At 48.1% G+C, this 22,649-nt stretch overlaps 1 protein-coding gene across 1 annotated transcript in view; it reads right to left on the minus strand.

The window, feature by feature from the left end:
• The window catches only part of LOC143164524 (gamma-aminobutyric acid receptor subunit alpha-3-like), a 79,010-nt gene that overhangs the window by 43,815 nt on the left and 12,546 nt on the right, over positions 1-22,649 (minus strand). Inside the window, 1 exon segment of the mRNA XM_076347206.1 lies at positions 20,952-21,073. Within this exon segment, the coding sequence (XP_076203321.1) occupies positions 20,952-21,073 (122 nt within the window).

Consider the following 22,649-nt stretch of genomic DNA (forward strand, 5'->3'; position numbering starts at 1 on the left):
TGCGAAGGACTCCCACCAGCCTGCAGTGAGGGCAGTGTCACCATGAAGAGAAAGGGGATGCTGTATAGCTCTTTCCCATGTCACGTAACCCAAAGTGAGCACACTGGACAAGATGGTGCTTTACAGCTAACCCAGCATCCCCGGGAAGGGAAACACAAGAAGTTGGTTTGTACTACCAACTTCCACCTCATGCCTTCTCCCAAATCCTTGCCATGCTAATTAATAAGCAGCAGAAGGTAATTTTTGCAGCTGCTCACAGATGCTTTTTGGATGTTTCATTCTTCGTTTTCTCAGCCTCTTGCTGCAGCGATTTAATTTTCCTTCCAATTTTAGCCTCTGGAACAAAAAGGGCTTCCATGACCTTTGCTACAAGCCCCATGAGCCCACCAGAGCCAAGCTGCACCACAACCCAGGGCAGCGCTTGCCTTCGGAGTCAGCACACTGCAGCCCCCAGCCAGAAATTCCACCCTCAGGTCCCTCCTCTCACTCTGACAGCTTCAGTCCCATCGCACCAGGGTTGCTGCCTTTGCCAGTTCCTACCTCGGTTTTTCAGATGGCCTTTTAACCTGTGGTGCTGCCTTGTTTTGGGAAGTAGGAGCTGAGTTTTGTCTCCTTTCAGTAAGAAGAGAGAGGCATTGAAGAAGGAAGGGCATATCTCTGGATGGCGTGGCACAGGGTACCCTCTTTGTGACTTTGCCCTTGGGACTGCCATGCTAATACTGGGAGAGGACAGGGAGCCACAAGCAGAGGGGTAGGTGCCCGAGGGGAGAGGGTAACCTTGCCTCTCCCCACACAACCTCCCTTGCAAGAGCTGCAGAAATGGAGACATGACATCTTCTACATCACCAACCACACACAAGAAACCCCTGATGTAGCCTTCACTGCTGCTCTCCTGCTGCGGGGCCAGCAAGACTCTCCCACATACATTAGAGATGCTTTTCTTGCATTTTTTGCCAGGGAGCTCAGGAATAGCAGCACGGAAGGAAGCTTCTCAGTGAACATCACTGCAGTGCTGTTAATGCCTCCTAGGCTTGTCCAGCCCAGCCAGGGGATAAAGTTGACTCCAAGGACATAGACTGATGGAGCTCCTGCAACCCAAAGACCAGAAAGCAGCATAAGCTATTGCTAATGTCAGGACCACAAACAGCCCTGCTGCACCTGGAATGCTTTCACACCAAGTATCCTGGGAGCAGAGGCTGTGCATCGGTCAGGAGGGGAAGGCTGGGGAACAGAGATGGCAAAAAACCAAGAAGGTACTGGCATTTCCTCCAGCATCTGCAAAAGGGACAGCACAGCTGGAGCACAGAGAGATATGGGGAGCTCTCAGCACCGCCCCTTCTCTCTCCTCAATTGGTTTTGACTTGGGGATCTCAGACAACACAGAGATCACAGTCAACCTCTTCAAACCCCCAGTCCCAAAGTCAAAAGACATATTTTCAGATGTTGCTTGGCTGTTTTAGTGCCTCAGCATCCTTGAATACAAAATTACTTCTTCAGAAGCAAAAGCCAAGTCTCATATTGCAGACATTCACCCAGGTTTGACAAGTTCAGCCTGGGCATCTTTCCCAAAAGTGGACAGCAGCGTGCACATGTTGTTCTTAGAAGAATAACCCAGAACATACACAGGGTGTCTCGGTCCTGTCAGCAGCCTTCCTTACATAGGAATAAATTGTAACCGCCTCCATATATAGAATTGAAACAGTTGAAATCAGTAAGAAGTAAAGGCTTCTGATAGCACACCATACAGCCTACAGAAGTCAATGCTGAACAACAGTGATCACGGCCAAGAGTATCACCAGGAGGGCTGGCAGCTGGCCTAATCCTTCGCAGGCCAGACAGAGCTAACAGCAGCATCAGGTTTAATTCCCCAAACTACCTAAAACACCAACACATCTCCAGGAAAACTCACTCGGGCAGAAGCATCAAGACACAACAGAGACCCCGTTAGCCCCATTTTGTCTATGGGGGGAGGGTAATCCCAGAGGTGGGTCAGCCCACCCAGACCTGACGCCCTCTGATGGCATCTGCCTCTGTCTAGTGAACGTAGAGATGAGGATGACCAGGGTCCCATGGATGAAGGCTGGCATGACAACACAGTTAAAGATTATGGGACGCTCTATCCACTGCAAAGTGGGGTCAGCCAAGGACTGAGCACTGGGAAATCTGTGCTCCGCAGAATAAACCACACAGCAAGGAAAGAAACAATATAAATGTCTGAAACAAATGTCTTATCTCAGCAAAAGCAGGGGTGAGTAAAAGCCTGCAGGGGATTGCCAACGAGACCTTTGGATCAGATCCGTATCTAGCTCTGCCTATGTGTCATGAACTATTTGTCTAATGCAGTTTTGCTCGGCTATTTGCTTGCTTACAGAATTGCTCTCCCTGTCACACTTGTAAAGCTGAAATAACTCAGTCTGTGTAACAGATCTGACCCCCTCAGTTACACTCCCAGTGACTTCTACAGTTATGATCAAAAAGGCATCACATTTATGCAGGAAACAAGACTATCTGCTGCTCTCCATGAAAGCATCAAGCCTCCCCCTCCCATACTGGGGTGCCAAGGCATCTTTTCACAGGGGTTGGCTTATTACCCACCACTGCTGCTTGAATCCCCTGGGACTGCCAGCATTTACCATACAGCCAGTTCCCAAGGAGCTGCTCTGTGAGCTGCAGTGAGGAACCACTACCTTCCCTCTGGTGTGATGGCACATCAGTGTCTACAATTGCATGTCCTCCAGCCAGACTAGAGAGAAGTCATCAAATCTGTAAACACAGATACGCATGTGGTATCATTTCCAGCTGTGCTCTCTCTCCTTTTTCCCCTCAGCTTGGATATTTCAGCACAGGGGGAGCAAGAAGTTCAAAAGAATTTCAGGGGCTCTTGAAAGAGACAGCCAACAACAAAACCACTCACACACGATGAGAGAGATCAGCATGGTCTACAATTACATGAGCTTAATTTTTCAGCCTAGATGAAGTGAAATGATGCCTGTCAAACCCCCCAAAGAGACAGCCCGCTGCCCTGGCTCTCTTTCTTAGCAGGGCCAGGAGAGAGCTGGTGCAATGAAGAGATTTATTCCCTGTCTCACACAGCATGCCGCATACGCAGCTTTCTAACACAGCTGCATTCAGCGTCCTCTGCAGGAACAAGATGCAGGACCATGAAGTGACCCAGTTACCACTTGAGCGAGGCTTGCCTAGGATTTATGGCACACCGTAATGCCTAGATGGATATGCCTAATTCCCAGGTGATCCCTGGGGCACAAGCCACCCAGGGCACAAACTCCTTGGGTTACATAGGGAAGATCAGCTCAGTTCTTGGAACAGAAATCCCTAAGTAGTCTCCAAATGCGCTATACATGGGCTCGTGGCTCTGACCCGGGTCTGAGCTCTCTCCACGCCTACGTAACACATTAGCTACGGAGTCTGGATCAAGGCATAACTACTGCTGAAAGCAGAGGAGTCAGGCACACCTTGTTCCTTCTTGCTTCCCAGTGAGCAGGCAGCCTGTGTCCCAGCACAGCGCTGAGAGGCACACAGGGCATCTGCTTGTCCTTTTTGGGTGAGAAACTGCACTCCCTCCCTAGCACTTCCACATGAATAACAGCACAGGGTAGCCCAGTTTTCTGGTCTGAACTCCCTGCACAGAGCATGCTACACTTCCCCTTTGTCTCAACACGCAACGGATAAGGAGGCTTTAGGCATACCTAGTGCAGTGGGTAAGTCCACATACTGCTGTAGAACGTGCTATAGGAATTTCACACCCTCCCATGGAGAAAGGCATTTTCTCACATTTACCAAGAGTGGGGGATGCAGGTTAGACAGCCTAGGAGAGATGCTGCTGTATCAGTAGCAGAGCCAACAAATCCTGCTTTCCCACAGATCAGCTTTTCCTGCCTGTTTTTCTGGTGCCTAACACCAGCTGATCCCATCCAGTAACCTTTCTCTACTTTGGGTCTTTTTCCACTCAGCTGCATAATTCCACAAATCTTGCAGGGACTTAAAATCTCTGAGATATCTACCTTTCTGTCAAGTTTTGTTCAGATCAGCCAACAGGCTCAAAAGCCCTTAGAAGACAAAAGGCAGAAAGAAAGGTGTAATAAGACTTCCTCCATTAGGAGCCCAGGCAAAAAAACTACCACAAAACTCAACAGAACTATGCATTTGGCTCATGTAGTTTAATTTAGGGTTCCCTCATTGCCCCATGCAGGCATGCACATGCATGTATTCTTATTACTGCACTAAGTGACATAAAATACACATCCAGAGGTTGGAATCAGGACATGGTGCAAGTTATTGATAAACGAAGTCCAGGCAGAATGGAGGAGAGAGCCAGATAGAAGAAAGAGTCAGAAGCAGCAACTGCTAGATGTGCAGTCATGGAGGTTTTACACACACCCCTCATTCTCACACATACAGACCACAGAGACTACAAATTAGTTGAGCTATTTTTGCTACGGACAGAAAAGACAGAATGAACAAAGCTACTGTAGTTACTATTTTAAGGACTTAGGACACCCTCAGATGCTATGAAGACAGAGGAGGAATGTGTATGTATGAGCATGCTTTTAGAGGTTCTACAGTGCTTTGAGACTCTGTGGTAATGGAAGAGAGATGCTACATAAACATGTTATATATTATAAATACAATGAGAAAATGTGTGAATATAAGTTAGCATGCATAATTTAACATATTCAGTATTAAAGTCTGTCCTTGATGGCTAAGCCAGAGGTGCTTGGGGAAGGGAATCCCTGCCAGTCCCAGTGGACAGGGGAAGAGCATTCAGACAATGCTGTGTTGCCAGCTGGTACACGCAGCTGTGGCCCTAATGAAACCAAAGCCAGGAGAATTTTGCTGATCACAGTCCTGCAGGGTGCCTGCATGGCTGTACGCACTGGAGGAAGCAATGAGATGAGGGCAAAAAATGCCAGACTGGTACTTCAGCATTAGGGCAAACCTCTCTGTGTTACCTCCAAAACACCTGTGTTTCGTTTTGGGCCTGCCTTCCTGACCACATCTTCAGTTAATTTCCCTCTTTAGGGGTCAATGACAATGTTCTTGTTGACCACATCAAGGGATCTTGGTGAACAGGGAAAGACTGCAGCAGGTCCCGTGACCCAGTACTGTGGCTGAAGTTGCACATACACAGGAGAGATAAGGCACCAGAACAAAGCAGCCACCGGGCTGCTGCCTTTGCTGTATCCCTTCACACGTGTATAACTCAGCTGGCAGAGTCAGCCATTAGACCAGGCTTATCCAGAACCTGCATGGACATGGTGCACGTCTGAAACTTCTCCATAAGGGAGCTTGCAGACTGGCCCCGGCAGGTTATCCCTTACTCCCTTTCCTAAAAACGCTGAACCTTTCATTAACTCATTCTCAGCAAGTCTGTCTTTAACAGAAATCATCACCTCCCAACAGGCCACTCACTTGAAGAGGAGCTGCAAAAACTTCAGATCAGTGCCAGTAAAATTCTTAGCATTTGTAAAGCAATTACTGAGCTCTGTAATTCATCAGAGCTCAAGGCAGATCCAGAGGAAAAAGATAAGCACAAGGGTGCAATACAAAACTGCTATTTCTAACCTGATAATTATTGATATGTAGAAAATGACTGGAAAGATTGGAAAGCCAGAAAGCAAGCAGGGAAATGCAAGAAAAATCAAATGAGAGACACACTGCATTGCATTAATTTTATGTCATTGCAGAGAAAGAAAGAATAAACAAGATGTCTCAATCAAGTATGTGGGGTTTGCAGGCTGAGCTCTGAGCTCCAACCCCACCATTGGTGCTAATCTGCACTATGGCACTGAGCATGCAATGCAGTTCTGCTGTGCTTCAGTTTCCCCATCTGCCTTCTAGGCTCAGCACTGCCTTCCCATGCCTCTGGCTATATCTTGTTCCAGGTTGCTCTGCAGGCTGAGGATTGCCAGACCAAATGACGGACTGTAGTGTGCAAAAAAGAAAAAAAAGTAAAAGAAAGTGGCTCCTGGGGCTTGTTGTATAGCTGAGAGGAAGAGTCCATTTAATTCTCAAGCCTGTCCCCTGAGGCCAATGCCAGGTACTGAGACAAGATACAAGAAAACCATAGCAGGGAGCAACACAGTAATTTGCACTCTGGTTCCCTTATCTCCTCCATTAGCTCCTGGCTGGCATTTCCTTCAGCGGGAGAACTTAATCAGCTCCTGTGATGGTGTGCCTCCAGTGACACTTCTGGCATCCTCACCACCACCCCCAGGGCAATGCAGACAAATACTTTTCCTTCCTTATGCACCCCAACGTTATCTTTGCCTGTGTGACTGCTGAGCTGTGCGCAGAGCCAAGGTCTCCACTGAGCTGTCTCTCCCCCGTCATGCACAGGTCACTGGGCTGTATGGTCACTGCTCATTTAGTTTTCAGCAATGCCAATACATCGTACAAATAAATTTATTTAATTCACATTGCCTTGCACTGGTCAATTTAGCATTTCCTCTGATGCTAGAGTCCTGTTGCACAGCATGGCAAGCTCTCCTCGCCACCTGGGCTCACCTAGCTCCCCACGTTACCTCTGTGCACGCTGCTGCCAACACACCAAGAAATGCATTAGACAGCATGGACTGCGAGTCCACTTCTGCCATGTGGAAATAACTCCTCCTGTGTTTGCTGTCCCAGATGTGCAAGGATAAACAGAGAGTCTCTAAAGCACAAGATAAATCCTTGGACACACACCGTGTCCCTCCATCACATCCCCTCTCGCCTGGCTTCCCTGTGCCTGCCAGGAAAGTCCTTGGCCGGCAAATGGGGCTGGCAAACCCTGTGAGCAGCGGGGTGATCCACATGCAGCAAGACAGGCTTATTTGTGCACTTGGACTATTGTTTTATCCCCAAGTGAGCAAAACCCTTTCAGAGGAAATGCCATTACGGCTCTAAATCTTCCCTGCCCCAGCACTGTTCAGACACCAGCATTGTCTGTCCCGCAGACAGGAAGGCTTTTTATCAGTTACTCACAAAAATTCAGCAACAAATACCGAATTTTCAGTTCTTCCCACTACATGAATTACGATATGCTGCATAATACTCCAATACTCCCAACAGAGACAAGCAGAGGGCAGATGCCTCCAGATGTAATTTTTAATTTCCTTTGCTGGGGATGTTTTCTTGTTTTAGCGACGTGCATTCCAAGCGTTCCAGTTCCCATGGCAACTCTCTGCTTCCACTGGAGATGCCATTTTTCATGCCATCCCTTCAGAATTAGACATCTCCTAGCAGAAGTTTTGAAGAAATGCCTCTCAAATATTTATTTATTAGAGACAGTGCCTGCGAGCATGCTTTATTGACACGTTTCTTAGGTGACTCACAGGTTACAGAGAAGAAAGCTGTCTCCAGAAATATGCTGGCTGCCAATCTGCATTTTCTCAGCTTCTGTTTTCAACCAGAACTTTCCCCTCTTTCTGCCACATACGTGTTAGCCAGCACCTGCTCCCTTTTTTTTTTTTTATTCCTTTCTGTTCTCTTCACTCCCCCCATGCCCAGTCTCAGTCCAGCTCCCCAGTAATGCAAGCGCAACAGGGGAGCGCCCAACCAACTCAGCACATGCTGAAAGTATCTGCACCCGTTCACTGCCTGCTGGTACAGGTGCTGCCTGGAGACCCCTTCCTCTCCTGCAGGCAGAGAGCCATCACGGGCTTCATTATATGTTTACATGCAGAGAAAAACCCAAAGTACTGCAAAATAGAGACCTCTACAAGAACCTCTCAGCTTCAGAGGGCAGCATCAGGAGCATCTGCACCGTCTCTGCCCCCAGCTGCTCTCCCTGTGCCATCCGGCTGTAGCCTGCTGGGCACCACATGCCCTCTGGGAAGGTGTGAGCACATCAGAGCACTGATCCTGCTCCTCAGCGCAGGAGCCTGTGCATGGGGCTCCTACACTAGCTGGGGGAAGGATTTGTGCCCCAGGTCTTGGTTATCTGGTGCCACTCGGGCACCCCTGTTGCAGCAGTTCACAGTGTTGCGGTACCTCTGTGGGCTCCATGGGTATGGAGCTGAGGGATGCTGAGACGGACCCGCCTCCCTGCCTAACACACTGCCTTCCCTGCCGCACCAAGGCACGCCACCCGCCTCTACTCCTGTGTAGTCCTCACCTAACCATAACATCTGAAAAACCTACGCCTCTGGCTCAGAAACCCCCTGCAGAGAAAGTGAGATGCAACATCCCATCCACAGCAGCTTCCAAAGATTTTTCTCAAGACCCCCAGGGAGAGTTTCTATTTCAGGCTGCGCAGGCAGCCCCCAGCCCCGCTGCCCTCCAGGGGCAGGAAGGCCCCCTCACCCCACAGGGATTTTCACGCTCCCTGGCTCAGCAGGGCCCCAGGTACTGCAGCGCCCGCGACCCTCACTTGCACTGCGCTCAGCATCTCCCACCCGATCTCCTGACAGCTCATCAGAAAGAGGTGGTGCCAGCCCTGGCGGGGGTCCCTGCGGGAAATGCGCTACAGCTCTCTAATAGAGCTGTAACATTACAGCTTCAAATTGCCTTCCTTCGGGAGACAAATCCAAGCAGGTAAATTGGTAGAAGCTGAGCGGATCTGGAGGCTGATGGAGCTAATCCCAGGCATGTTTAAACGCAAAGGCCCAGGGAGCCTCACTCAAACCCAACATGATTGCTGAAGCTTGCTGCTGTGCTTAATTCTCAGGTGCAGCCTTCTTGGAGGGGCATGAAAAGCAGAGGAAAAGGCAGAGCACTGGGAGCAAAAGCTGCACACCAGCTTCAAGGTCAGGACATCAGCCCTCAGCAAAACCATACACCAGCCAAACAGCAGCAAAACAGCAGCTGCTGTTCACCCCATCGTGGAAACCACATGGATAAACATTGCTGTTGTCCCTCAGAGAAGTTTAGAAACATTTTCTTAGCCCAGCCTCCAGCAGGGACACATGGGCTCAGGGGACACTTCTAGCTGACTCCAGACTTCATATTAATTGTACCGTCCCACCAGCCATTAATCAAACATCTTACACTGGCATTTTTATTGAAAATCAATTTAATAAAGTAGGTGGGAGTCCACATGCTTCCATAACATCAGATAAATATTCATGGGGGCTTGTGCTGCTTTAGCTAAATGAGTTTTTTAAATTTAACTGGTGCTATTTCCTTGTTCCTTAATATATAACTTGGCTTGCCCTTGTTGGGGAATAGAGATGCGGTGGGACTCAGCCCTGTGCTAGCTTGCTCTCAGGCACACCAAGGAACAATCCTTTGCTATCAAGCCAACACCTTTTGGCAAAGATGTTGTCATCCGTAATTGGTAATATGGGTCTGCTGGGGTCAGCGTCACCTGGTGCAAATCCCCAGAGCCAAGGCTGAATTCAGAAGGGCCATTTGGAGTTGAAAACTCATTTCCAACCACTAAGAGCATGGCCACCATTTCTACCTCCGTGGGTGTGCCATTTGATTTCTGTTTTTCCCCTCCCTGTTTAAGCAGCTATTGTGCTCCAACAGCAAAGGCTAATGAAAGCCATCGGAAAATGTATTCCCCTGATGCTTACTGAAAGGGGTTAAAAGGCTTCCAGCTACCAAAATATACAATGCACCAGTGAAAGAACCGAAACACACCCACACAAAGCTTCAAAATTTGTGGGGCACAAGTCCTAGGAGAAGGGATGAGCACCAAGCTCACCCTGAGACAACCTCCATCCGCAGCCCTGGCTGTGAGCATCTGCCCTGGGGAGGGCAGGTTAACCCCTCGCTCCCTGAGGAGGCTGCAGAGCAGCCGTGACCAAGGCTCCTTACTGAAGTTCTTCTTCTCAAAGGCAGTTATTAGAGTCCACATGGAAGAAAGGAAAAATCTGACACATTGATCAAATTTAGTAGAAAGGCAGGATTCAGACAGTCCTTATCAGTGAGAGATTTTACAGCGTCTAACAGCTTCTTTGTTAACTGGAGCAGTGAGGAGCTGCAGCTTCCGAAAAGTGGCAATGCAGGCCAATTCAACCACTGCCAGGACTCTTGTCATGTTACCCTAGTGATACCCTTCTCTTGAAAGGCAGTGCTTTAGAAATCAAGCGCATCATCATTTTGCCTTTGTTATTAATGCAAACTGACTTGTTTTCATCGTTACAGCCTCAACCTAATTCCCCACGCACACGCTCCCTACAGCAACTCAGATCTCTGGACAGGATTTGCTTTCCCTGTGCTTTAATGACATGAAGGTTGTGACTGGCCCCGCAGACATGCACAGATAGCCCGAGCCCAGGAATAGGGTGCAAACAGCCATCCCTGCCCCATGCGTCTCCACACACGAGCTACTGAGGATCACGTTTCCCATGCCCCAGCTCCAGGGTGGAGGTGGTATGAAGACGAATGGAGTCCATGAAGTGCCACCATAATCATTTTCCCCTCATCCCCAGCAGCTACCGATGCAGCAGAGGTGGGCAATGCCCACTTTCTCATGCCGGGAGAGTCTAGTCATTCAGTTCCTCCCAAAACACAGCATTGGCTGTGGGGACAGTTCTCCTGCAAGCCTCTGAGCCTACCGATTTCTTCAGTTTTCCCCCTATTAAGACAGTAGTCCTGCTTCTGAGGGATCACCCTTGCTGGAGACAGACTGCCTCTCAGCAAACAGCATTAAATACAGGGTATGATATTTGACAGATAATGGCATGCTTTTAGTTTTTTTTCTCTTGGATGCAGGTCACACAACTAATGTCATCTCCAAACACTGAAATCCTAGATGTGAAAAGGTAAAGCTTAATTGCCTTGAACAGCTACTCTTGTATTGACTCCAACATAAGGCCCATAAATATTAATACAGCTATATTTAGCCCCTTTCAATTATACATACAAAATTAAACATCTTTCTGGGAACAAATTAGTTCGGATAGAGTTTGTTTTTTTTTTCTTTTCCCTTTTTAATGCATTCTGCATCAAAATAATAATAATTCTAATAGAGCTAAGGCTTTAAAAAAAAAGAACAGTGGATGGAGGCAGAGGCTTAAAGATACTTTCACCTGGCTCAGCCAACTTGCTCCACAGGTATTCAGAGGCACTTGCATACTCCTAACCTCACCCCTGCCCCACCTGATTCCCCTCTTATTTGTTAGATTCAGTCCCTTTTCTGGCTGGCAGCAAACTGGGACTCACTGAAGGTGTGTGCACAGAGGGGGGCACATGGGGGAACCAGCCCAGCCTGGGACCTCAGGGTCCCAACACCACCACTGGGAGGGGGATGCTCGAGGGGGGACTCCTGCTTGGCCAGAGAGGAGAGGTCCTATCTGCAGCATGGCCATGCCCACACAATGCCTTCTGAAGTTAAAGACCTTCTCTTTTGTATAAAAATCACATCCACTTTCCCGATTTGCAAATTAATTATACATCACTTTCCTTGCCAAAGTGGACTTAATGGTATTAACGTTACATGACAAAGAGAAGCTATCAGAAAGCTTCTCTCATAATGATGGCTAGATTGATCAGGAAAGAAGAAATAAGATTTCATGCTTTTGTTCTTTAACCCTTCCTCATGCAAGCAGACAGTGCCCTTTTCTAGGAAAATGCTTTTTCAAATTCTCAGGTGAGACCAGGTGCATCTCTCCAAAGGGAAGGGCTCTAATCTTTCAAGCACAAAAGCCTGTAATTCAATTCCCACATGTGCATAGACCCTTTACAGAAAACACAACTTGTGGAAAGAAGAGTTTGCATCTTCATTTTTTTTTTCAGGACAGTGGCCTTAAACTGGCTAAAGTGACATCCACAGCTCTCCAGGAGATATGTCTTCAGGTGAGTAAGTAGGAATGCAGGACTGCAAAAAAATCTGATCTGGCCTGTATGGATACAAACAACTTCCTCAACAAGAATTCAGATGGGTGCAGTAAGCTTTGTGCAGAGCCTCTGCCACCTTCCCCTTTGCAAATTGCCATGTTTGTTGGTGTGTTTTTTTTTTTCCTAATGGTCATCAGATCCTTTCCTTGACAAAGTTTCTTGTATCAGAACTGATCCTTCCAAAAAAAGAGGCATCTGAAATGACTTTTGCAAGGTTGAAATAGTGTCTTGAATTTTCAGACACAATTTATTTCACTCCAGTCATGAATCATTCCACCCACTGATTCAGTGTGAACTTTGTCATCAGTAGGATTTTCCAGCAGGTTTTTGGGGAAAAAAAATAATATATGCTTTTTCCATGCCTGTTGTTCTCATCACTTTGGTTTGAATTATGTTCTTCCAGAAGGTAAAATGAATGGGGTGTCCTTTTCTCACAATGCAAATTGCAGATTAAAAACTCTCTCTAGGCTATACTCTATGCTCACAATCGCTAGTACTCCACAAAGACTTTTTTTTTTAATAAACATTAGCTATGTGTCCTTCAGAGGGAGATCTTTAAATTAAGCTACAGGTTAGTACACATAGACAAAGGAATCATTACACGAAATTCCTGTCCCACCAGACTCAGTGAGAGTTTTGCCATTTACTGCAACAGGGTGAGAATTTCACTCTGATGTTTAACAGTATTCGGTTAAGGGACCCTGCACAGTTTAGCCTCATAGTCTTGCAGCAACTCACTCCCCAAAGCCCCATGCATCTTCCAGAGCCTCACGAACACTCCAATATTTTTATTTAATCAAACAATAACCCTTAAAAAAATAAAATGGCATTAACAAGTTAACAGGTCTGAATCAACAGCATTAATCCCCCCACCACAAGGGGCCCATGTAGGTGTGATTTGTTTGCTTCTTCCAGATGGAACCAGGCTGAAATTCACCACCAACATGATCAATGACTTTGCCTCATCAGACATCATCAGTGCCTCTGTATAGGTACACAAACTGCTGCAAACATTTTATCCTCTAGCTCAACGAATAAAACAACTTCTGTTTCCTCAATATTTGACCAGTTGTTTCACCACCAGCTTCCCAGAATAAACAAATTAAAGTTGTTTTTAAACTCTATAATACCTAATAAGTAAAGAATCTTATTTCACAATCCATATCAAAGACACATTATAAATCCTTTACATGGGACTAAATGAATGGAAATTCTAATAAATTAGTAGCTGCCATAGTCCAACAGATCAATAAAGACATCCTTGCAAGCAGTTTATAGCCTTCTATAACATCATCTACTAATGTTCTTAAAACCATCTAACACATGTTCAACATGCTTAAACATCAGCTCCCCCCTTCCAAAATCATTATAAAGAAATAGCATCATCCTGTCTCCAACATGCACCCACCAGCTTCCCCTCGGGCAGGGATCAGCTGCCCAACATTCGCACTGGTTCACTGCAGGTGTCTGATCTAGCACTGAAGCTCTGAGATGCTATTCCAGTACAAATTACTAGCATAAAAATTCCTCCGAATGGATTCACTTTCCCAGAAAAATTTCTCACCCTTTGGGAAAAATCTTACTTCTTGCCCACATGTGTGGATATATGGAGGGGTTAGCAGCTTGGGGCAGACTCCTCATTGGAACCACACACAGCACATGAAGGCACCATCTAAAAAAAGGCACCCAAAGTAGCATGAGAAACACCTTCCCCTCCACAACCCCAGCAGCCTGGGGGCTTGGTTGTGGCCCCTCTGGAGAGCCCAGGAGCGGGCAGCCCAAGGACAGCCTCATCACTGGTGATCGACTTTGGCCACATGACTGCCCCATGGAGAGGATGGCTGGGCAGGGACCTGCCGTGGTGGTCCACTCCCTCCCATGGCACTGCAGGGGTACAGGCAGCTGTGAGATGCCCCCAAAGCACCCAGTGCTGACCTGAAGCACAGGTGCCATTTCACACCAAAAGCTATTAATCTCTTTTCAGAATGGGTTTCTGACCCCTCCGGAGTGTTTGTGATATCCCTGAAGCTTTGATACATGCTTGTTGCCCTAAGCAAATTCATAACTTAAGAGAAGACTTTCACCCTTAGGCATAGCTGTCAAGCCCGTATTCCTCACTTGCCTTCTGATGCGTGCATGCCTTTTCACACAGGGCTCCCTCTCCCTGTATGCTGTGGGTTTAAACAGCAGCACAACTGGGATTTCTGCGTGAGAGAGGAGAGCATCGGGGCTGTGCAAATCCATGGCAAAGCTGCCTTTGGACAGCGGCACCCCAGGGGAAGACAACTTTTTAATTTGTTCATAGATCTTAACTTCAGAAGTTTGACAAGACAGAGAAGGGTCCCCGTTGCCCAGAAAGGTAAATAGAAGAAAATGCTGTTCAGGCAATACCTCAGCTTCAAATTAAAACTCATCAAGGAATCTCAGACAAAGACAAAAGTCTGAGATAAGACATGAATTTTTTCTAGGAAAGGATCAAATTCTTCCCCGGAGTAATCAATACAAGGCATGAAGCGAGATCAGAGAGAAGAAATGAGAAGTTGGGAGAGGTGGAACATTAAGACAGAAAAACAGATTAAACAGTCCTGAAACCCTGGAAATCATAACAAACCACAAAGAACCACTGGGTTTGTCATCTAATGTTTCTCTCGCACAAACAGTAGATCTAGGTAATGTTTATGACATACTACATGCAGCTTCATCATGCACAGGTGAAAAAAAGGCAGAAGAGCTCAGAAGAGCTCCCTGGACACCTGGGGACCAGCTCTGCTGCAATGGGGAGTGGCACTGCAGTGGGACTCTGCCACCACCGCTCAGGTGTCCCCACAGTGACAGGCAGTGCCCGATGCTTCTGCCAAGGGAGCAAGAACAGGAGCTGCCTCCACCCCTCTGCCCACCACTGAGCACCCGAAAGCTGGGCTGCTGCACGCTGCGACTTTACATGCACCCAGAGTCCCTTCCCCAGGGCCTTGCAACCTATCTGCAGAAGAAAAGGACAATTTCAACATTTCATCCAGATTTTAGGAAATAAAAGTTCTCTGAACTTCAATCTGGACAATTTAACAATTTCTACTACTGTTATAGGTTACTCTCACTGCAAACAGATTTCTTCTTGGATCTTGCCAGGCAGATAAGCCCTCACTGTTTCAGCTTGAAGAGCACTGTACTTTTGAGAGAAGGCAGTTCTATAATTTAATTATTCTGACTATTTCAGCCCCTCTGCCTTAATGCTCACATAATAACAGACAAGCCCTCACCTGCAGGAGGTCAGGACAAAATGACAGATGCACTGAGGTGTAACACACCAAGCATCTCACGGGAATGTCTCAACATAAAGGGAGCCGCTCTGAACCTAAGTCCAAAACCTCTTGGCCATCAGCACTTGAATCAGTGAAGTACAGGTGGCAAGACAGATATGGATGTTTCTCACTTGCTCAGAAGCCATCCTGCCAAACTACACCGTCATTAAAAAAGCAGGAAGAAACACTGCACCACAGAAAGAAAAGACAAGGAAAAACTCCAACTGATGTGCGCTTCACTTACAAAAGAATAAAGGGAATACATCAGCAGGATAAATATTAACAGGTGGCTACAGATCAAAACCATTAGCAGGGCAGACCTGACATAGTAAGGCCAGATAAAAAGACACCATAGGCCCATGTCGGGCACCCCTGATTTGAGTCCTATTGCGAGCAGCAGAGCCTGACTGCACCAAAACCTGCTTGAGCCCAATGTGGGCAGGGAGATGCTGACACCAAGCCACAAAGAGCAACCCAGTGGAGATCAGGAAGAGGAGGCAGCCACAAGCTTGGGTTGCTTTCACTCTCCGAACATACCCAGTTGTGAAGGTACAAACTGGGTCTTCCCCTCTGCCTGGATGGGACCCACTTGCTGCCAACCTCGAGGACAAGGAATGGACGCCATGCCCTGTCCCCAAGGAAGAAACCAAAGGGGCCAAGTGCTTTGTTCTGCCTAGGGAATTGCATTGCTTTAGTCCAGTTACCTCTGTTTGCTGGTCCCAGTAAACCCCATGCTCTGAAAACTTCAGTAGGCTCCTAACCCTCAACTGTCCAGAAGCACATCATGCAGACACAGACCAGCAGGATGCTCGCCAGCCACCACTCCCTCAGCAAGGCCCAGTCAGCCATTTAGGGACTCCAGAGACAAGTGGTAGAAGCTTCAAGGAAATACTGTGAGTTACCTTGTAAGCGGTGCTGTATCCAGGAGCAATAACACCAATCGATCCTAGCCTAGCTGCTTAACATGCTACAAATTACTTTTGAATTGCAATTGGAGAAACTAGCTTATCTAGAAAGTTTACAGCCCATCTTTTAGAAAACCGAACAGCCTACTCTCCTTCTCTTCCTTGGGGCAAAATCTTTTCCTCTTTGGCATCCCCTGGAAAAGGCCAACAGTTTTATGGAGTGCAGGCTTCCCCCGACCCCCCCGATACAGAGACTTTGTCCACCACTGCTCCAGATGCCCTCTGGGTTCCCCATCCTCACACCAAATAGCACCTCAGACACACCCCCAGCCGCCGTGAAGCAAACAGTCTCTGGCTGAGCTGGAATAAATCCCTACCCTGTTTTGCAAACAGCTATGGAAAGGCCCCACCTGCCTCCTCCCTGATCAGTAAAGTGCTTCCCGATAGCTTTGTATTGCCAAAGCATGTTAAAAGGATTCCCAAGGCTGTAAGGAAGGAAAAGGCTGGGGCAAATCTGGAAACCTCCCCTCCTGCCTCTCCCCAGGCATTCATAAGATGGTTGTGTTTCAGTTGCAGCACAATGGACCCAAACTTCATCAATTAGGAAATAAGGCTGCAGGAGGTACAGCTGCACAGGAACCATCATCACTGAACCTCAAACAACCCAACCACCGCATCCCCTCTCATGGTAACTGTACTGGACATCACACTGGCCATGTAAGGATTGCAGAACTTCAATCACTTTTCACAGTGATATACAGGGATATACAAAGATATACAGGGTATTTTTGTGCATCAGTCATTCTTGGAGGATCATTCATGGTCCCATTGCTCACATTCCACTCCTTGAGCATCTTTTCTTTTTGTGTATACAATGACTCTCCCTTTGTCAGCCAGTTCTACCTCTTTCTCCTGGCCACATCTCCTCTCTCCTACTCTTGCAAGTAAGGCAAGCTCCAGGTTCAAAACTGAGGCCTCTCTGCGTGCCAGCTCTGCAGGGCACCCCAGCAAAGAGAATTGGAGAGCTATAAACAGATGCCCCTCACCGCAGCCCCCACGGGGCTGGGCAGAGGATCTGCGTGATTGCACAGCTCCAGACCAGGAGTGGAGGCCAGTGCTGTCCACAGAAACTCTCTTGGTGGAAGATTTTCTTATCCTGCAAAGTTGGCCATGACAACAGATGTCTCCATCTCCTTGGGGTCCATTTCTGTTCCTCTGACTTAATAAGCAATCTGCCCTGTGTTTTCCCAGGGGAAACACAGGTTATCTGCTGACAGTTCCTTCCTCTCATCCCCCACTCTGAGTCCTATAACAATCTATTTATGCAGCTACCCCTTCCCCAAGCCCAGACTGTATTTCAGTGGTCATGGGGCCAAACAAAAGACAGCTCTGTCCCTAAGAGCAAGCAAGCCCCAGCTCACCTGGCAGAGACAGGGAGAAATCTCCTACCAGTCATGGAAGAATTCTCTGTGACACCAATGGTCATGTCCCCAGTGCTACAGGGCATTCCTGTAGAAGGAGGGGTCTGACAGCCACCTTCCCCCCGCACCTTTCCTCTTCTAAGCTAGCCTGGAGTATGCTCACAAACCTCTATGTGCTGTCAAGAGTGCAAGGACTCCTCACTGGAAAGGATGTCCTGAGCCACCTCCTGGGGGCAGAAGCAGCAGCAAGGCACAGGACCACCCTCGCCTGGAGCCTGGCTCTGCAGCGCCGTGCACTCCCGAGCAGCCTCAGCACTGGTTTGCTTCAGTTTGTGTCTGCAGCATCCTGGTAGGAAGAGGCGCTCTGGCATGGGAGCTATTAGAGTGGGTGGCAGCAGATGGTGAAAACAGAGGGGATAAGAAAATAAATACAGAGAGGCTATCTTGAGGGGAGAAGTCGCCACATCAACACTCTGTTGCTTACAGTCTCTTTTCCCAAAGCCTAAACAAACATTGCTCAGTTCCCAGCACACAAGGAAACAGCTCTGCTGAATGCAGGGGGACAGGTGCCCAGGCACACGCAGTACCACACAGCCCCAAGAGGTGCTGCAGTCCTGCACCCTGCTCAGCCCTTCGTATCCCAACCCAGTGTTTTCAGAGGGATCTGTCTCATACAGAGCAGGGAAACCGAGGCCAAGAAGGGAGCCTGCGTGTCCTGCTTCCTGGTTACCCATAATTTAGGCCACTCCATCTTTCCATTAGCCAGTGCGTGGGCACAATACCACTGCGTCTGCCCTTTCCACAGACACCAAAGCAGGACTGCATGGTGCTAATGGATGCTCTCGCCTGACATCTCCAGAAAAGCAAGTGGAAGATATTCCCAAGGGAAACAGGGAGATCCAGTGCTGGGTCTACAGGGACTGCCCAGTGCTGTCTCACAGGAAAACCAATGTACCTTATAAGTCACTGAATCACCCAGCAGCCCAGCTGCTAATTTGAAGCAAAGCAATCCCTTTCACAGATCTCACATAACCTTGGACAGCAGGAGCCCATCTCTTGCTGACTATCACCCCGGGCTATCTGATTAACCCCTAAGTCTGGAGTCTGCAGCAGGACCATTTCTGCTTCTCTGGCCACCAGTGGCAGTGGGAAAGGTCTTTCCCTCTAATGCTCTCCCTGATAGCAGCCCTGACAGACCTCCAAGGAATAAAAGCCCAGACTTGGGGAAAACAGGTCCAGCTAAAAGTGGGGAGACCCTGACTCACCAGGCTGCCCCATACACACACACACTGAGGACAACTCATTGCCAGCCAAGAGCCCCCAAAACCTGTAGCCCTTGTCAAAACCTCCCATCTGGGTCTGCAAGAGTGCTCCATGAGGGGAAATCAGAAGCGAAAGCAGTCTTTAAACATGCAATGTCTGGTTCAAAGGCAATTTATTATGTTAAGCACGTTATTAAAGGATCTAAAGCAACAGAGCAGAGATGTTCCAAGAAAGGTTTTAACTTCTCCAGCAAGGGGCTCCTGGGAGTCCTCTTGTTAATACTTTGCATGGGGTTGTCTGCAACTGAGCCTACGGTGAACATAAATGCACCCTCAGTCCCCTTGCAGAACTTGTTTCAGTTAAATCAATACAGCCATTGGGGAGACTTGAGGAAGCAAAGCTATTAGTGGGACCGCAGTTAATTCTGGGGGAAAGAAACAAGCAACAAAAGCAATAAAACTGATGGATGGCTTATGCAGACACAGTAACCCTTTCCTGTCCGGGTCCTGGCAGCATGGCAGCCCATCAGAGGTGAGGATGCTCACTGGAGAAACCCTTCTTCCCCAGATTTTGCATGGTCTCTCCTTAGGAACAAAGTACTCCTGGACAGGTCCAGGGCAGAGGGCCATGGCACAGAGGTGGACACGGGGCTGGGAAGAGACGACGAGGCTGCTCTGAGGAATGGAAGGTGCAATTCCAGGCTAGTACTATATCACTGGAGCCCCCATGAGCATGCAAGAGCTCAGGAAAGCTCATTCCCAACCTCCCTTGTCAGCAGGACCTTCAGGGAATGGGGGAGCACACAATGACTCCAGCTTTGGGTGGGAATCGTGGTCCAGCAGCACACCTTTGCAGCCAAGCAGGAGCTCAGTGCAGAGATATGACCTCAGCGGCCCCTGTGGCACCCAGTTGCTGGCATCTGAGAGGGGTCATCTTCTCTGCCACAGCAATGCCCCGTGGCAAGAAACCACACAGGTCCGTGTCTCCCTCTTCTCACCAAGAAAGCTCACGTCTGTCTTCCCCATACATCTCCCCATTGCTTCCACCTCCTTACATTATGCTAAATATATGCCATAAGCATTGGGAGGGAAGGTGACTACCATGGTTTTGCTTTCTAAAGCACCTTAAACATCTGTATGTGCTTGGAGAGAAACTCAGCAGCAGTAGCTATAATGGCAGTGGTGTTAAAAGCAGCTCAGGAGGCAGCAGAGCCCAACTGACTGCCCGGTGCCCAGACCAGCACACAGAGAAAAGCTTACCAGATGACAGCTACATAGGAAATAACTGAGAAGGTATCAAGATAGAGGCTCTGTAGCTATGCTGGTCTTGGTTGGGATAGAGTTAATGTTCTTCATAGTAGCTACTATGGGGCTGTGTTTTGCATTTGTGCTGGAAACAGTGTTGATAATAGAGGGGTGTTTTAATTACTGCTGGGCAGTAATTAAAGTGAGGCCTTTTCTGCTCCTCACATCGTCCCACCAGCGAGTAGGCTGGGGGTGCATAAGAAATTGGGAGGGGACACAGCTGGAACAGCTGACCCCAACTGACCACAGGGATATTCCACACCGTATGACATCATGCTCAGCACATAAAGCTGGGGGAAGAAGGAAGGGGGGGACATTTGCGGTGATGGCGTTTGTCTTCCCAAGTCACCGTTACACGTGATGGAGCCCTGCTTTCCTGGAGATGGCTGAACACCTGCCTGCCGATGGGAAGCAGTGAATGAATTCCTTGGTTTGCTTTGCTTGCGTGCGCGGCTTTTGCTTTACCTACTAAACAGCCTTTATCTCAATCCACGAGTTTTCTCACTTTTACTCTTCCGATTCCCTCCCCCATGCCAGCTGGGGGGGAGCGAGCAAGCGGCTGTGTGGGGCTTAGGTGTCGGCTGGGGTTAAACCATGGCAGTAGCAAAGCTCACTGACTAAAAAGCAACACCAACACGAGTTGAAGGTCCTGCAAACTGGTAGTATCATCATTTCTGAAACAGTAATGCCTATAGAAGTAGCAGAAATAAGTTTAATCATATTTGCTCCACCTACAGGCTTATCAATGTAATGTCATAGAAGACCACAGCACTCAGACTTGCACCTCTCATCTCACAAAGTATCAAACAACAAGATAGCAGAGACTCAACATCGGGAAACCAGCAACAGACTGACTCTGGCACTGAACCAGCCTCTCCTCCTGACAGCACCAGACTTATTAAGAAGTAATCTGTGCAGCCTCTCATTTCTAAAGCTACACAGATGGGGAAAACATCTCTCCACCCAACTGACCTCCAAGGCCGGGTCTCAGGCGGTTGTCGTATCCATCCAACAGCCTGTCCAGGATGCGGGTGAAAATGGTGATGTTATCTTTGCTGTCATCGACGACATCTGAAACATGCTTCTGAGAAAGCCTGGCATGTGGGGGAAAAAAAGAGGAAAAAACATCATCAGAAGAGAAACCTACTCTTTACATGCTCTAAACACCTGCTGGAAATGAAGGGATGTTGGTTAATCCTCCCCGCCTGTGCTGCAGTGGGCCCTGAACTGCAGGATGGGGCATGCCTGTTGATAAGGCGATGTGCTTGCAAGACTCCCCAACAGGGCGGAGTGGCCTCTGCCACCACAACCCTTGCTGTGGAAGCTGAGGCATCCCCACTGCCTTCTCCCCACTTTTCCATGCTCAGGGCCAGCTGCACCATGGGTAGCTGTTTAGGAGCCCTGTTTTTTCAGGGAGCCTTCCCCTGCCCCAGCATCCCTCGCCTGCCCCTAAGAAAGGACATTTTATGAACAGAGGCTGTGGGTTATGGCTCAGTTACTCAAGTGCCAGTATCTCCTTATAGGCAGCATGGAAGAAGTGACGCCAGTTATTTACCATATCGAGCCATTTCCAAGTTCTCTGCCCCTGGGAAGAGGGAATGGAGGCAGAAAAGTAGGAATTCAGTAAAGCAGGCTTGAAGCCCAAGTCCATCATTAAAACCTCTTTGTGAACCATTTCTGTGGTTTGTTGAACTTTCCCTGTTTATAAAACCAAATGAATTTTCATGTTCCTATCTCTGCTCAACGCAAGAAGCCTGGAAGCCCCCAAATAAGATTATTTCCTCAGGGCATTTTCTGCCCCAGGTGGAATAAAATAAGTAGTAAATTTCTCAAACAAAGCTCATCTCACCAAACAAAATCTTCAATACAGTTTTGCAAGCCCAAGGGGCTCAAATAATACATTTGCATTTTGTGTCTCCCTTTCAATCAACGGAAAAGGAGCCTGCAAATCCTTCTGAAACTCTCTAAAAGAGATTTCGGACAACACAGAGTACCAGTGGCTCCAAGCACAGCTACCCCCAGCAGAAATAGCTGTTAGGACCAAAACAAATGGAAAGGCAGAAGATTAAGTAACAGACAACCAAAAGAAAAATCTATAGAGATGCAGAGATTGCAAGAAAAATGGAAGAGGAAATAAAAGAGACACCAATGAGGCCAAAAAAAGATTAAGAGGTACAGACAGGCAGTGGGATGGCTGAGAAAGCCCAACCAGGCAGGGGGAGAAAAGGCTGCTGGAGCAGAGGGATCCTCAGCAGTGGCACCAGGAGCCCCTCAGGAGAGGGGCAGCCCTGACTGGCAAATCAGGCCCATGTCACTAGCCGGAGAGATAAGTGACTGGGGAGCACTGAAGCAGATGACGACCATGAATGCAGCAAACTAGAGAGACACTGGTGGTGCAAGACCTGGGTGCAATTACCAGGGAGAGCACCTATGACTGAATCCCTGAAGCAGGGTCCCACTCCCCACAGCTGGGGGAAGAGAAGCCCCTAAATTGTTGCTTTTAACACATCTGCCCCTTTTCTTCTCGTCCCCAGCCTCATTTTGTCTTGCTCCAGTTGATGTGTGCAGCCACTGGTTTAAGCATGCATCAGGAAGTAACTGGGGGGAAAAAAAAAACCAAAACAGAAAGAGGAGTATCATTTAAGGAGTTCAAAGCTTAATCCTGCTGCA

Source organism: Aptenodytes patagonicus, chromosome 9 (assembly GCF_965638725.1).
Source record: "Aptenodytes patagonicus chromosome 9, bAptPat1.pri.cur, whole genome shotgun sequence".
NCBI lineage: Eukaryota > Metazoa > Chordata > Aves > Sphenisciformes > Spheniscidae > Aptenodytes > Aptenodytes patagonicus.